The 17,231-nt window shown below is 42.7% G+C and overlaps 1 protein-coding gene across 1 annotated transcript; it reads right to left on the bottom strand.

The window, feature by feature from the left end:
* Nucleotides 1-1,361: 1,361 nt before the first annotated feature.
* dhx34 (DEAH (Asp-Glu-Ala-His) box polypeptide 34) lies at nt 1,362-17,065 on the bottom strand. The gene is made up of 16 exons (XM_052078839.1): nt 15,973-17,065; nt 15,092-15,406; nt 13,858-14,115; nt 12,684-12,786; nt 12,119-12,336; nt 11,573-11,747; nt 11,062-11,255; nt 10,617-10,718; nt 9,468-9,737; nt 8,810-8,983; nt 8,633-8,735; nt 7,865-7,962; nt 6,354-6,605; nt 6,082-6,273; nt 5,686-5,830; nt 1,362-3,769 (listed from the first exon to the last, which is right to left on the bottom strand). The coding sequence occupies exons 1-16, from the start codon at nt 16,660-16,662 to the stop codon at nt 3,630-3,632; spliced, it is 3,429 nt and encodes a 1,142-aa protein (XP_051934799.1). The 5' UTR covers nt 16,663-17,065; the 3' UTR covers nt 1,362-3,629.
* Nucleotides 17,066-17,231: the final 166 nt, after the last annotated feature.

The raw sequence follows: 17,231 nt of genomic DNA, 5'->3' as shown, positions 1-17,231 counted from the left end.
AGGGTGGGTGAAGTGTACACTGTTTTTTTCGTTTTGTTTAGTTTAGTTTTTTTAACAGATACTCCCCGACTCATGTACAAGTGACACGTGGCTGTTCCCATCTCATAATTTTGGCTTTTTTAATTGTCACGACATATTATTTCCATTCATTAGGGCAATGCAGTTTCAGTAGCCCGATGTTTTTCAACACTACACATTTTATACTACAAAAATCTCACGGCACACTGCCAAATGAAAATGACACAAAAAAGTATAACTTCTGCAATAATGATGACTTTGTCCTCAGTGTGAAATCTGGCCTTTTTCAGTTGAACACAGCCAAGCCCTCAGGCAAATTAGCGAAAGTCTGCAAGTAATAAATAGTCTAAAAAGATTTATAATTGCAAAGGTGTATCACACGGCAGCCAAAGCGAAACTCTTAAATTCACTTCAACATTGTTTCTTGGCAACAAGATGCCATAATTTGATCTCGGAGGACAGAAAGTCAGGAAAACCAAGGCCAAAACGTCGTCCCAAAAACCCTGAATAGAGAAAAAGCTGACAAAATGGTTTTAACTGGACTACTGGGGAGATGAATGTCAACTCTCTACTCCTTGTCATCAAACGCTTGGCAATAGTCTGAAGTAATTAGCCAAGGAAAGAAGTTTGCATCGTGTTTCCTTTCACGTCTCCTCATAAATACACTGGTAGCACTGAGGTCTCTCTCGTGCTTTTACACTGCAGCTGCGCAACTCAAAATTCTGACTTGCGAAAGTATTTAAAAAAATTAATTAACTTGAAAGTGTGCATATGTCCAACATGTTCATAAGTAGGGGAGTGTTTGTATATTTTATTAAATGTGACAATGAATCCCCCCCCCGTCACCTAATTGACACACAGACCAACTCAGAGGGGGTCCTCCAGGGATTTGGTGTGAGTCTGTGTAGTACTGAGACATGTTGTTCTTTACCTCCTCCAAATTTACCTCACGGTGGAAAAAAATAAAATAAATATAAGAGAGCGAGCTTTGGAGAAAATGTCGACAAATGCATGATGGCGGGGAGGGACTGCAATGACAACCACCAGCTGTAACGACGAGAAGGAACACGTGTTCAAACACTTTTGCATCCTCGCCACCCTGCCCCAAAGAAATCCAACTAACTTAATCTGTAGACGTGACAATGCCTCCACCCAAAATATATATTAAAAAAAAAAGAAAAGAAAAGAAAAAGTGCAATGAACAATGTATTTAAAGATTATTTTTGTACATCACGTTAGGAGAAGTGTGGTAACAGACTACTGTCATGTGTTATTGTGACCAATAAGAAGAGGCTGCAACATTAGCCACGCCCACAAAATCCAATGAGATCAAGTGCTAGAGCTCTATAAAACAGTGCTTCCCAACCTTTATTGAGCCACGGCACAAAAATCTCATTGTACACCATGAAACAAAAACGGCACAAAAAAGCATTTCTGGTGTTCCACTGCGATTCACGGCAAAGAGGGACCGAGCCCTGCCGCAAATAGCAAAAATCCGCCAGTAACTTATGCTGCATGAATAAGCTTGAACATTTCCTTGAAGATAAACAGTAACACTGGACTAAGTACGAATTTTGTCTCAATGAAATTCTCCAATTCACCTCAACAAATTTCTCCATCGTGAGACAAAGGTTTTCTTATCTTATTTTAAATACAGATTCTTGGCACCAAGATAAAATGTTACTGTTGTCCAAATGCGGCTCCTCTATTCATTTCAACATCGGTTTTTGGGGGCACCAAGATTTTTTAAGATGGCGCCAAACTTATCCTTTTATTGCTCGAATAAGGGAAGATCGGTCCCCGTCAAACGATTAATTGTCGAATGCCAAACCGTGACGATAACGATGACCTCCTCTCACAATCAATCACAAATTTACTGATGCAGTGTGAGATTGAGACTTGAACAGAAAGCTATTATTCTAGTCTGTGAATGGCATCGAGTTGACACGCGGGTTAATTGAACCTAATGCTATCGAGCGGAAGAGCATGAAGCGGTTCTGCCTGTCACTATACGTCAAGAGCATAGAGAGATGAACAAACAATATTTTATTTGCCGAATAAATATACCTTTTTAGACTGATGAATTGAAATTGCTACACCAGGTGATTTCCCATGCTACACTGTGGTTGGGAATCGCTGCTCTAACCAACGACTGTTGCAACAAGGATAAACATGATGCTTGCATTTCATATTGGATTTGATTCTACAGACGTACCTAATAAAACGGCCCGGTGAGCAGCAAATTGCGGCTACTTGAAAATCCCGCTCCCCCTCATGTTTTATTTTTTTGGAGGGAGTTCGTTCTTTTACTTGCTGCCGTTGGCGAAATTTACAGGACCCTCATACATTTTTTAGGACGTATTAACTGGCAGACACGATTCAGAATGCAGACTTCCAAAAGAGCTCGAGTACAACAAGGTGCATCTTCATGTTACTTGTTCCACTCACGATTCCATCCGATGCAAAAACTGCTCCGGTTCGTCAAAAGAGACTGGGAAAGGTTTAAAGTTGCGGTGCCCTGTAGCTGTGTGACATTTTTGTGACAGGTTTAATTTTAGGGAGAAAACAGGCAACTTTTAACACGCCTTATCTTAAATTTGTGTAAGAATTATGAGGAAGCCCAAAAAAGCTGAAGAACCCCAGTCTCATGCACACAACAGGGAGCCCCTAAGCCTGAAAATTGGCATCAATGTTCGTAAAATGTACGTACAAATCAGTCACGTCAACATAGCCACTGTGCATTTGTTTTTCTTATTGCAATCCCCTTTGCAGCAGCAAAGCCTTGAAAATGAAAACTGCGCTGTGGGATGGTTCTGGAAAGCCCCCCGCCTCCCTCTCCACCAAAATGTAACACAACTACATGACACGGTTGATCCTGCACCACTTTTCGAATGAACAAACTCGTCATCACAACAAAATCACAAATAAGTTGCTCCAGGAAGCTAAACTGCCATTCCCTTACCATTGCCATTGCCATACCTTGCCCGCAAATACACGCACATTCACATTCACGTCCACTGGCTGACGCAGATGGACCAAAGCCGTAAAAAGAAGCCATTGTGCACTCACACGCACACATGCACACACACACACATCCACGTACACACGATTGTTACTTCCGCTTCACACCCGCAGATGGCGTTCCTGTCGGCACACTCTCACAGGCCCTCTGCCCGTTATTACATCTTAATAAATGTGCCTTTTGATTTGAGTAATCAATACCTTATGATTTACCCGAGTAACTCTGTATTCAGTACTGTTGACCTTATTTATTTTCTGCCAATGTGCATATTTCCAAATGTTTTTAATTATGATTCTGAGTTTCAAAAGTAAGTGATGAGATATGATCTGTTTTATTCTTTATTTATTGCGATATTTATTCAGATTCTTCTTTTTTTTCCCCTTAAGGCAGGTTTTTATCTTCCGTACTGTCTTACTTCTGACTTTGTGCCAATGTGCTGCTTTGAGGTGTTACATATCGTGGGTTTGTATCCTTATTAAACCCTCACTCTATATTTTAAAAGCTCCTTCTCTCGCTTGAAGTTCATTTCTACGCCAGTTCATTTTGACACCCGATCGCTTTTTTTCAGCGAAGCGGTACGCCGAATGAGTTACTTAGCAGAGAACATGTGTTGCCTTTTGTGCTTGAGGATCTCCGTGGATGTGAGCGTCAAGTCTTGGTCACAAACATCACAGTGGTAGACTCGGCACAGAGTGGAGGAGGACGAGCTTGGCTTTACAACATCCGTCCCTAAGGAAGGGGGGGAAAAAAATTAACGCAGAGCCCTAAAGAGACATTAAAAAAAAGTATCTTGTGCACATTGGATTCTAAAGCTAACGCATTGGACAATAACACATGCTCAATGGATAACAATGCATGTGTTGTGGATATCGCCTGTTCACTGGTCACTGACGTATTTGCACAGGATACTAACTTGTGCCTGCACATCAAATACAAACAAACCAGATGCTAATGCGTGAGCACAAGATACTACGATGCGCACGCCGGATATGATTGGTGGACGTCTGATAGGAATGTATATGTATCGGACACTAGTATGAAGCAATGAAAATGCGAAGCACTTTTTGCATTCGTGCTTATGTATGAAAAGTACTCTCCAAATAAAGATTGATTGATTGATAAATATTAACGGAGCAGATACTAATACATGTACATCAGATACTAATGGGTGAGTGCCAGGTAACAACGCAGCAGATGCTTGTGCGTGCACACCAGGCATGGGCCGATATTAGAATCTGACGGTATGACAACCGTGAGCAAAAGTATTACAGGATCATGGTATTATATTTACAACTGTAACATGCCCAAAGGAGTCCATCCATCCATTTTCTAGTCCGCTTATCCTGACAAGGGTCGCGGGCGTGCTGGAGCTTATCGCAGCTGTCTTAGGGCAGCAGGCTGGGGAAACCCTGAGCTGGTTGCCAGCCAATCGCAGGGCAAACTTGCACAAACAACCATTCACGCTCACAGTCACTCCGAAGGAGAATTTTGAGTGTTTAAGTAACCTGCCATGCACTTTTTGGAATATGGGAGGAAATCCGAGTACTCGCAGGAAACCCACCCACACAGGCACGGGAAGCACATGCAAACTCCACACAGGAAGGCGGGAGCCAGAATTGAACCCTGCACCTGTGCACTGTGAGACCGATGTGTTCACCAGTCGCCCACCGTGCCGACACTCTAAAATGTCCTTTTTTAAAAAAAATCTTTGGGTAAATAAAAAACGTGGGGTTTTTTTGCGCATTTAACACAATCTATTTTCTTTTTCAACAAAAGATATAATATTTGGAATATGAAGAACCACATACTGTATCATGCTACTTTATAAATATACATGTTTACATTTGTTAATTCATCTGACTAAGCCAAACTGCCCCATCGCTTGTGGACGACTCACGTTAACTAGCACGAGCCGGAATAATTCTTTATTTATCGCGCAATACAGATCCATCACCAGAGAGAGAAAAAAAGGCATTGGTGTTTGTAATGTCTCTTTTGTTTCCTTCACTCAACCACTTTGCATAATTACTCATCCCTCCCCTCTGTGCTTGCCGAGAAGGAGAAAAAAAAAGTATGACTGGCTCCAATTAGGTTCAAAGAGGCGGCTTGTTTACTCAACTCTGGAAGCAGCCAATATCATAACGTGCCCTACTTCGAAGTTCCTTCAATAAAAATGATCGGTGACAGGCAATATTCTTGATTATTTAAATGTTGACACTTCAACACCAAAGTTAACAGTCAAATCGGTAATCGATCCATGCCGAGTGCGCACAAGATATTAATGTATGCCCACTGCATGTCAATGCGCACGAGATACTAACACCCCTGACACGAATGCATGCTCAGTTGAGACCAAAGCTTGTTCATCACATACTAACACACCAGATACCAGCGATGAGTCATGAAGTACAAATACTGTACTTGGTTTTCCTTAGTGTACTTAAGTACATTGGTCAGGTATTGATACATGAGCATTTATTAACAATTTATTACTTTTCACTACTACTACTAGCAGATACTCATGCACATCATATACCGTACGAATGTATCATATATTAAAGCTTGCACGTGCGCACACGTTGGTATGGTGCGAATGTGTTCGTTTTGAATAGAAACAAGCAAGTGGTTCATTCGAATCCGCTCACCTTCGTCCTGTTCCTGTTGTTCCCCTGCCGGCCTGCAGGTGGTCTCGTGCTGCATACGCTCGAGAGGTGTCAGCGGCATGTAGAGGTCGCAGTTGGGACAGTTCCAGAAAGTACGCAGGCAATCGCTGTACAAGTCCCGAGAATCCTGACCACCAGTGGGGAAAAAAAACTGTTTTGGATTCTATTTGCTCTCTTTATTGCGTACACTCGAACCAATGACATACACGAGTAAAATAAATGTTGATTTATGTTAATTAACACCAGAATGCAGCAAAGATCCATTTCCACTGTCAAAATGAATGAATTAAAAATTAATTGGGCAGATGTTTTGTTGCAGCTCTGGTACGGCAATTTGGCGGGATGTCGGTGTGAAAGGCAATACAATACGTTACTTACGGTCAGACAATTGTAGGTGAAGAAGTTGCTGACGCGCAGTCCTCCCTTGATAGGGTCCGGCTTGGCTTCTGCGCCGGGAAAAAGCGGTGGGAGACCGGCACCGGCGCCAAGGGAAAGTTCCGACTCAGCCTGGGGTCCGACATACAGGTTCTGAGTGTGGAGGGCAGAGAGGCGCTGCAGAGTGTAATTGATCTGAAGATGACAACACAGGAAGCATTGTGTCAAAATTGAAAGAGGTATGAGCATAGACACATTTGCAGAGATTTGAGTACCTCGGTGTAAAGCAAGAAGCGGACCAGGCGCTCGCTTAGCTTCAGCATGGACTTCCGGGACCCCTCGGGGGCGGGACTCTGCCCCAGTTGGGCCTGCAGGAGGCGCTCCCACTCGGCCCGTAGGCTGAGCGCCGTGGACAGCGCCTTGAGGGCTTCCTCGGGTACCTTCAACTGCAGCTCCAACCAACCGTCCACCACCAGACGGGAGCAATCAGCGTTGCTGTCCAGAGAGTTGGCGACCAGCAGCAGAGCCTGTTGACAAAATTTTGACATGATGTCCAAAATGTTCCCAAAATGTAATACTTTATATCAGGGGTGTCAAACTCATTTTTGTCGAGGGCCACGTTATAATTACCGTTTCCCTAGGAGGGCCGTTATGACTGAAAAGAAGAATTACGTTTTATTCAATTATTGTTTGAGTAACTGTAATGAGGAGTTTAGTAACATGAAAATGCTTTCCAATATGTCACTGATTTATTTCTTATGAAAATGTAAACTGTTGGTTCAGATTTTAAGAATTTTATTTGTCCCACACTGGGGAAATTTACAGCCTCCAGCAGCAAGAATGTGGGTAGAAAGAAGAAAAAACAAACAAACAAACAAACAAACAAACACCGTTAATTAAGTGCAATATAAATACAAAATTTAGCAAACATTGTGGAAGTTGTCATCTTTGATTTGCATTCGCGGGCCACATAAAATGATGTGGCGGGCCACATCTGGCCACCGGGCCTTGAGTTTGATACCTGTGCTCTATATTCTACATCACTACTCGAATTTGTTTGAGTGTATTTTTAACGTGAACCCTTCTGTTACCTTTGTTTCTTTGGTGTACCAGCTCTCGCTTACCCGAGACACGAATGAGTCCGTGTGACCCGCTGCATGATTCGTCATTTTACAACACACATTACTAAACAAATTCAGAAAGGTTTTTTGTATATACAGTTGACTCCCTGATAGGGGCCGAGTCTGACCGCACTTAATGAAAATCTGCAAATTGACGCACCTTATAATGGCTATGAAAAAAAGGCACAAAAAAGCAGGGGATCAGTCAAGAAAAAGAAGGAGACATGGTGGATCGATTTAAAAATGTCCAAAAGCAGATGTTTGCATGAATAACCAAAAATATATATATCTGTGAATATGGCAATTGGCAAATGCCAAAGCGTGAATACTGCATGCAGGGTTCCACTTTAATACAAAGAAGAAAACCAATATAGGGCCAGAAAGGTTTTATCCGATTTGTTAAAATATTGTGCTTGATATTAATGTTAAAATATGAACCTATCACTTGGAAAAATCACATTTAATTCTTGGCAGATTACAAATTTGTATCCTGACAAAATACTTTTTTCTCTAATAATTATAGTTTCACTATTGTAACTTTCTAATTGCTATGGCATTGAGAGGTACACGTGGTCATTATGTTTATTTTATAATCTTATGTTATTATCGAAAGCAACAGTTGAATCTTTTTGTGCAGGTCATTTCTGGTGACAGTGAGAACTCACCTGCAGTGCAGGAATGCGCACACAGTTGGACAAATATGGTCTGTTGGTCTCAAGCAAGGTGACGAAGGCCAGCAGCTGATGTTTGCTGCTATCTCGTCCTTTTTTGTCGGGGCCCACAGACAGACAACACAACGTTTGTGACATCCATCCTCATCATCCTTTTTTTGAAAACCACAGAATATCAAACTGTGTCGTATTATGAAACTACGGTTGAAGAATTTTAAAAACAATTCTAATTGCGACCCCCCCTCAATATTTCAATTGCAATTTAGCATTAATGATTTTTAAGGTCCTCTTTCCATGCATAAAAACACACAAGCATAAATGAATCTGTATTACAATTAACAAATTACAGATTTATGATACAAAAATGTTTTGGTCCAGTAGGTTAGGCTTATGTTAAAATAAGATAAGATATCCTTTATTCGTCCCACACTGGGGAAATTTAAAATTTAAAATAAAGGCAAATGAATCATGAATGAATACAAAAAGACTATTTATTCACCTACGGCACTTTAATTCGAGTTGTGAACTTACTAAATACCTTGTCATGCAGTCTTTAAAACGTCCAACATGACCACTGCAGTTCTTGAACTTCTGAACTTATCGAGGTACTATTTAAATAAATTAAAATAAAGCCTACTTAATGACTGAAAACGAGGCCGAGGTTTTGTTGTATTTTTTTTCCAAATTGCAGCCCATGCAACATGAAAAGTACATTCTCCTACATTGCAATGTTGAATTGAATCTGAGGAATGGGAGGCTTACCCGTATCCCGGGCGTCATCCCGCACATGCAACACCTCTGGGTCACTGGCAAACACGCTGGTGGGATGGATGACGATTCCCTGCTTATTCTTCGTATGGAACACCTGAGGGCAACAGTCAAACAGCATCAAAAAAGACAACTCATCAACAGGATACCGGTGCGATGGCGGATCTCAACCTGCTCAGTATCCTTGCGGGTGCCGTTGTGCTCGTCGGGCAGAGCCAGCTGAGGGTAGAGACCCCGGCACAGAAGAAGCTTGAGGAGAGCTTGCTGGCGGGATGACAAATCCTGGCTGGCGTTGACGGCGTCCTGCAGCGCCGACACGTTGTGGCGCAGTTTGAATTTCACTTCCTGTTGGAGGAACAGCCAACAAATGATATTTGGACGTCACAAAGCACTCTCTTTGGTTATTTGTACCTCTACCAAGCGTAAATCAACAGGAGGTGGGCGTCGTGAGTCAAATGACTAGCCAAATTTAGGACTTGCTTGACTAAAATTTGAGAACTAATTGACTTGCCTTTTTAATTACAAAAAGTTGAAAATGTGCATTAAAATTTCTTTTTAACTTTTTGTGTACCGGTAGTTCGCACAAATCTGGCAACCCACCAGTATGCTACTAAACATAATGCAGATGGCACTTCACAAAGCAACTATCATGGAGGGAGCTCCCATGATTATGACATTTGGATTCAAGGCTTACACTGGATATAACTGGGAAAAAAAGAGAATGACAACCTACACGGTTTGCAAGTCAATGATAAGTGCAGGTTGTATGACAATACAAAGAGAGAGTACAGCCCTTATGGCCTTTTGTGCCTTGGCGTCGCTCTGTTACCTGGATGTCCACATTAGCTCCGTCCTTGGCCTTCTTCTTCCTGCTTCGTCCTCGTCCTGGTTCCTCCGTGTCGGATCCAGAGGAGAACTCCCCTTCCTGGCCCTCTTCCATTTTGAGGACTTTCCGTTTGGTGCCTTCCTGCTGCTCGTGATCTCTCTTTATCTGATGAAGCTTCCTCCTCTCTGTCAAATGCTCGCGCCGCTGCTGCCGGTCACCGCGATTATCACACTCGACCTCCTCCTCCAGCAGGCCGTGGCTCCTTAGAAGTTCCTGTGGGCCAAAAGGAGATGTGACATAAAAGGCATGTCAAAGTATACCTATAGGTACAGTGACAAAGTATTTTATCCCCTTGCTGGATTTCAGATTTTTTTGCATATACAGGTATGTAACACTTGAATGTTTCAGGTTGGTTGGTTGGTTTGATATTGGTTTCATCAAACCAATATCAATGAGGAAAAAAAAAGCAAAGATAAAATGCAGAGTGCAAAAATAACATTTAAGTTTGATTCACATTTGCAACCCCCCCCCCCCCCCAAAAAAAAATCTTGATAATTGATACGTTTTGGAGAAATATTTTCTGTGGACTAGTGAGAAAAATCTGGGGTAAAAATGACAAATTTGATCAAAAGAATGTCACACCAACAACCACATAGGTGCCGGCAGTGTGATGGTCTGGGGTTGCTTCACTCCTTCAGGATCTGGACAAACACCAGAAAAACCTCCAGGCACACGTATGGCCAACAGTTCATGCTCTCAAGCAGAGTCTGGCACTATGCGGCAGAACAATGAACCCAAACACACCATGACCAAGTCCACCTATTGCCCTAAATAACTGAAGATTTTGAAGTCCTCATGTCAAAGTTGGGACTTAAATCCAATTAAGATGCTATGATATGCTCTTAAGCAAGTAGTTTATGCTCAAAACCCCTCCAATATTACGGGGTTCAAACAATAATATTATAGAAGAATGGGGAAGAAAAAAAACCCCTCCACAGTGATGCAAAAGCCTTATCACCATTTTGTATTTACCGGTACTTAAGTTGCCGTTGTGCGATATTAAACGGCCTTATTATCTCAAATTTAAATGTGGGGGAAAAATCTGAACAAGGGCATATATATTTTCATGGCATTGTCGTTCACGATGCTTACCTTAAATTGTCTGCGGAGGTTGACCATCTCGTAGAGACGCTGCTCCTCCAAGCCTCGCCGACGGCACCACTTTCTGGACTCACTGCCTCTCTCACCCTTCACCTGTGGACATAGAAAACAAAAGACAGCATGGTGCTCAACCCGTATTGTTTTGTGTTTTTTGTTATTGTAAAGTGTCCTTGGGTGTCTTGAAAGGCGCTTATAAATAAAATGTATTATTATTATTATTATTATTATTATTATTATTATTATCATTGAAAAAGTCAACAGAGATGCCTGTGGACCACCAAGTGGCATGAAACACTGCGCTAATCCATGTGAAAATCAGTACATATTCTACAGCCACTCCATTAGGTACACTCGAACACACTAACGGCATGCAGAAACCAGAAGATTCACAGTAAATTTCACATTTGTCCATCAACCGATCTATCTCTCTGCTGACCTGCACCCAGGCGTTGAAAGTGTTGAGCAGCGTGAAGGGGTCCCCCTGGTTGCAGTGCAGCGGCTGGCGGGCGGTGGCACAGTCGGGGTTGTGCTGCGAGCTGCGCAGGAATGGCGACTGCACGCTGAGTGCAGCGGCCACCGTCAGCATTGGCTCCACCAGGTTGAACAAGGAGCCCAGCACCAACATCTTGCCTGGGGGAACATAACACACACACAAAGTGGTGTTTTCGTCTTGCCTTGTGAGGAAATTGATTATAGGGAATCCCCGCATATTTACAGGTCACTATTTACCAAGTCACAGACACTCCAAAATCTAAAATGCAACCATGATTAAATGTGAATAGGAAAAATGGGGGGGGGGGGGGGGGCTTACTGTATAATTTCTGGACCAGGTATAAGATGCCATAAGATTTATTAAAAGTTTAAACTGTTAATAAAAGCAATTATTACATATTTTTTTATTGTTAAGAATATAAACACATATTTTTTGTAAACACGGATGCCGCTACCAATTACAACGTCGACAGGAAGCTGGGCCAGGACACTCCCGATGGTGGTCAGCTCGCACCGGTGGTCCAGTGCCCCCTGTTCCTTGAGGTAGGTAATGGCGGTCTGGATGCTGGCTGCCGGCGGAGGATCGATGAAGACAAAGGAAAGCGGATCTCCGAGTCCCATGCTCTTCATCTGCGGGGGAAACAAACATAGTCAGCCACACTCAGAATAAACAGGAAGTACAGTGAGCTCCCACCTATTCACAGTTTGTCCACAAAAGCCCTGCCATAATTGACAGCCATCCCCAAAAGTGATTACCTGTATTATTTCCTATATTAACACTGTAGTTCAAATCATATACCGGTATATACTGTAAATTCCACTGTGGTACTCCAATTTTTTTGTATAGTTTATAATTCGATTTAGTACAAACAAGGATCTGCAATGTCATTTCAAACTCATCTTATTCCACTACCCTTCAAAATTAATGGCTTACAGATGATTTGATTTTAATTTTTTGGGGGCGGTGAGGGGTCAGGGATACGTATATGTATGTAGCTTACCTGTAGAACCAAGGAGTCCAGCGCCACTCGGTGGATTTCAGGCACAGGGTAGGAGGCGAAGGCATCGTAGTCTGACTCGGCGTAGAGGCGGTAGCACACGCCAGGGCCCGTGCGACCAGCACGGCCCTTTCTCTGCTCCGAGCTGGCTCGACTTATCCAGAACTCCTGAAGACGCTGCATCTTGGCTTTGGGGTCGAAACTCATCTCTTTCACCTTGCCTGTGCAAAACCCCCCCCACAAATAATAATTACCTTTTTTAAAAGCTGACAATTTTTTAATTAAAAAACAATAATAATGAACAAAAAATGATAGGAATCATGTGTAATTGACAGTAAAGTTCATTTGTGTGATGAAGTACATTTCAGAGTCCGTTCTTTTTTTTTTTGCATTTATTTAAGTACAGGAGTTGAATCAGTGCTACTCTTACTAATTTTTTTACACAAGTATTTTAAGTAAAGATCTACTCAAGTACAGAGTGTGAGTGCTTGAGAATATCAGTACTTCTACGACCAGAGTCTGCTTTTACTCGAATGTGAGTACCGGTACATTTTCCACTTCTGCCTACCTGAGTCGACAACAAAGCGCACGCCATCTATGGTGACTGAGGTCTCTGCAATGTTGGTGGAGATGATGCACTTCCTCACGCCAGGAGGGGCGATGTCAAACACCTACACCAACAACACAAGGCCAAATACATGAAAAATGGAACTCTAAATTATGGCCCTGTAGGGAAAAAAGTAATAACATAAGCCAATGGGAATAAATAAATAAATAAATAATCCGTCGCGATTGAATGCTTTAATTCAATGGACAGTGAGCTATTCCTATTGTGTGCACATTGGCCACCAGGGGGCAATACAATACGTAAGGTACATAAATATACTAAGATTACTAAGAATCCGTGTGTAACTGACATCCATCATAAATAAACTGGGAATTTTTTCAACCCCCTAAAAGGTAAGATAAACCTAAAACTTTAGCATTTAGCTAGTGGTTTTGCAAAGGCAAAGTTATGTGGTTTAGTCGAATCCATCCATCCATTTTCCGATCCGCTTTATCCTCACAAGGGTCGCGGGTGGTGCTGGAGCCTATCCCAGCTGTCTTCGGGCAGTAGGCGGGGAACACCCTGAACCGGTTGCCAGCCAATCGCAGGGCACACAGAGACGAACAACCGTCCATGCTCACACTCACACCGAGAGACAATTTAGAGTGTTCAATCAGCCTGCCATGCATGTTTTGGTGTATGGGAGGAAACCGGACTACCCGGAGAAAACCCACTCAAGCAACATGCAAACTCCACACAGGAAGGCCAGAGCCGGGATCGAACCCACGACTTCTGCACTGTTAGGTCGACGGGATAACCACTCGAACACCTGGCCGCCCAAGGTTTGGTCTGATATAGAATGTAATTATCTTAGTTTTATGTTTCATTTTACAGTACAAGTTGGACAACAAGTCAGTTTTAGTCAAAAAGAAAGGACAGCGTAAAGCAAGCAAGCACTATTTATTCACTATCTGTCAAACAGCTGCTTGTTGTTGTGAAGTTTGCTGCTAGCATTGAGTGGTGGAGGGTCTGAAGGGTAATCGTTAATGACTACTTTGCTGGGAAAAAAGGTAAAAAGGCAGCAATGGATTGTATCTTGAAAAAGTGGTTAAGTTGGTCAGGGTGTAAATACCGGTACATACTGGTCAGGCACGGATAATAAGTCCATTATGTGGGTTCAAAATGGTGTCGGTACCTTGTCCTGCTGGGCCAGCGAAAGCGTGCTGTGCAGCGGCAACACAATCCAGCGGCGCGTGTGCGTGGCGTACACCTGACACGCCTCTTGGATGGCACCAATCTCAGCCACGCCACTCAGGAAGACCAGCAGGTCGCCGCGCTCCTCCGGCGGGTAGCGTTGGTCAATGCCCTGCAGAATGCGCAGGTACGGACGCGGCTCCAGCTTCTCTGTGCGAGTCGATGCCTGCTCTTCGGGGGGGATGGGTTGATAGATCACCTGAAAGAAGTATTCATTCAATTTTTATTTGGGGTAAGGGGGCACTGTTTAATTGATTAATCGATAACTCATTGATTATAAAAATGAAGTGATAATTATTTGGATAATTGATTACTTATTCGACCTTGTTCAATAACATTTTTGAATTTCAGCTTCTAAACAAAGTATTCTCCAGACCCTGGAGTCCTTCTTGAAGATGGACTGATTATCTTTGTGTTTGATTGCAAATGTCTGCTTTTACAAAACAATGAATCAAAATGTTTGCATCTTTTCTGACATGTTAGGGACCAAACCCAAAAGTGAACTTCAGTATATTACATTTCTGTTTTTGCATTTTTGACACTGTCAATTTCAAACGATGTCCTGTTTTTTTTAACAAAGGAATGAAAATTAAATCATGTTCTTCTTATCCGATTCCTCGAGTAATTGATGAAATGACAGATTAATTGATTTTTTTTTTTAAATGTTACTTGCTGCCCTAATTTATTTATAAAATGTACAGTCCACACGTTTAAATATACGGGTTTCATGACACATAAATTGAAGTGATAAAGCCGCAGATTTGTTTGGATTATTGTGGCAATCTAATTTATGACTTTTTTTTCATGTTTATGCCAGATATGCTTGGAGTAATTTTGTGAAGTTGTCGTACTGAATTCTTAAATGACTGCAAGTCGAAGTGTTTAGTTATTTGACTCCAACTGAAGTAGATGAATTTGATTTTAAAAAATCATATTATGGTTCATTGCCCTATGCCTAACATACAAGAGCATTTACCGGTATATAGAATAAACCTGATATTTGTTTTTGATCACACAGATTGATTTATTATTTGTGTTTGTTAAATACATGGGAAGAAGATCTTGGAAAAAAACCAATCACACATTCAATCACAATTGCAATATTGAGGGGAAAAGAAATTAGATTATTTGTCAAAATGGTTCAGGCCTTTTCTTTCTCGACTAAGCTGGCTTACCTGTATGGGGAAGAGCCTGCCCGGCACCTGCAGCACGGGAGCGCCGCCAAAGTATTCGGAGAAAAGCTTGATGTTAATGGTGGCCGACATGAGGATGAGCCGCAGGTCGGCGGGCCGATCAGCCGACAGCGAGCGCAGCACGCCAAGCAGGAAGTCGCCGTGCAGGTGGCGCTCGTGAACCTCGTCCACGATCAGCACTTGGTACTGCTCCAGCGTTTTGTCCTGCTGGATCTGCCTCAGCAGGAGACCCTCGGTCAGGAAGATGAGCTTGGTGGCGGTGGTGCGCGTGGTCTCGAAGCGGATCTGATAGCCCACCTGTGGAAACACGGCTGCGTGTTGGTAGGCCTTTTCTTGTCCACCCATCAGAGGTGGGAGTAAGTCAGAGATGTGCCAGCCGTAGGTACCGTGCAGTAAGTTTCAAATCTTAAAGATGAACCATTGGGAAAAAAATCAATAAATACCCGGAGTGTAATAAGTTCTACGGAGCTTCTGCCATGGAGGTTAAAACACATCTGACTCAAGATGTCAATTAGTTATGACATGCCCGCTGGGCCATCGCTGGGTGCAGATGATCCATCTGCCGCTTGTCCAATAAATACAATTTTAAAAACCTATACTTGTGCCATGTAATTTTATTTGGTTTTAATAAGTGTTTTTTAATGTTTTGAATTTGTAATAAATAAATAAATAAAAATCACATTATTATTTTTCACTCATGAAGGATTCGGTGAACGTGCATATGAATTGGTTGGGTTCGGTACCGCTAACAAGGTTAAGAACCACTGCTCTATAGTCTAGCATGCTAGGGTACAAAAACGTCACTTCCGGTAAATGTGTTAAAGGTGTTTAAAACAAACAAACAAACAAACAAACAAACCAACCTTTGAGCCATACTGATTGAGACTCTCAAAGCTGACCCTCTTGGCCAAGGAGATGCAGGCGATACGCCGGGGCTGCGTGCAGGCTATTTGGGTGAACCCAGCTGAGAGGAGATACTGGGGCACCTGAGTGGACTTGCCACATCCAGTGTCTCCTGCCACCACGACCACAGGGTGGCGTCTGACCAGGTCCACGATGCGCTCTCGATACTGAAAGATGGGCAGGTTCTTCTGCTCGCGCTGCAGCTTGGCCAACTTGGCAAAACTTTGCCGCTGGCTGAAGTCCAGGTAGTGCAGCAAGGAGAGACGAAAGTCTGAGATCACATCAGAGTTCAGACCCGAAGAGTCGCGCCTGCTGTGGTTGGGGTGGGATCGTCCGAGACGCTCCTCGATGTCTCTGGTCACCAGAGAAATGTTGATGCGGTACCGGGCGTCATATTCCTTAGGGAGGTCCAAAGACCCCGTTTGGCGCCGGTCTCTGTCCTCATCAAGGCTCGGATCGGGTCCACACATGTCCTTCTTTAGTTTGAACCTCTGGAAGCGGTCAAAAAAGGCCCAGAAGTCTTTGTGTTCCTGGCTGCCGGCTTGGATGTAGTCGCTCTGACGGAAAAAGATCTCGTCCAGCTGGGCCCGGCAGCGCGGACTGTCCCAGTCCCAAGTCCGATTGTGGGATCTCCCATCTACATCCATCATGGTCTCCCTTAGGTCCTCTGGCTCTCTACATTTTGGACATTTGTCGTTATCCCTTGAGTGCACATTTTGTTGTCGTGGATTTTTCCTGTAACACTTCTAGCACTTCTAACACTAGCACAAACTAACATATTGTATTCTTATGCTGATTTCAATTTACCGACTGACATGAAACAAAGTCGCTTTGCTTCAATACCACATAAAAAAGAGAAACTTCATTCAAAAAACGATTTTCTCTTCTTTTTGAACACATCTGACGGAAGCGAACGCGTCCTCCAGGTTATTTGAACAATTTTAACATTTAAATTACAGCACCCGTGAAAACATCACACACTTACAGCAGGTAAAGTCGATAGTTTTCAGACGGAAGAAAATGACAACCGGACAAATTTTCGGTCCGCTCCTGAATTGGTCCGACAGAAAACAGCCTCGTAAATTATTTCCGTCTTAAAATAGTTCCGCGGAAAAACACGTTAAAAAAACAATACCAGTAGTAGAATCAGTGCATGTGGAAAATTTCTCTGTTTCCTACATTCATTAGTCAGAGAATGAATTCAGTATCTCTATAAAAA

This window comes from Hippocampus zosterae, chromosome 10 (genome assembly GCF_025434085.1).
Source record: "Hippocampus zosterae strain Florida chromosome 10, ASM2543408v3, whole genome shotgun sequence".
Taxonomy (NCBI): domain Eukaryota; kingdom Metazoa; phylum Chordata; class Actinopteri; order Syngnathiformes; family Syngnathidae; genus Hippocampus; species Hippocampus zosterae.
This window is presented reverse-complemented; position numbering and strand designations above follow the sequence as displayed.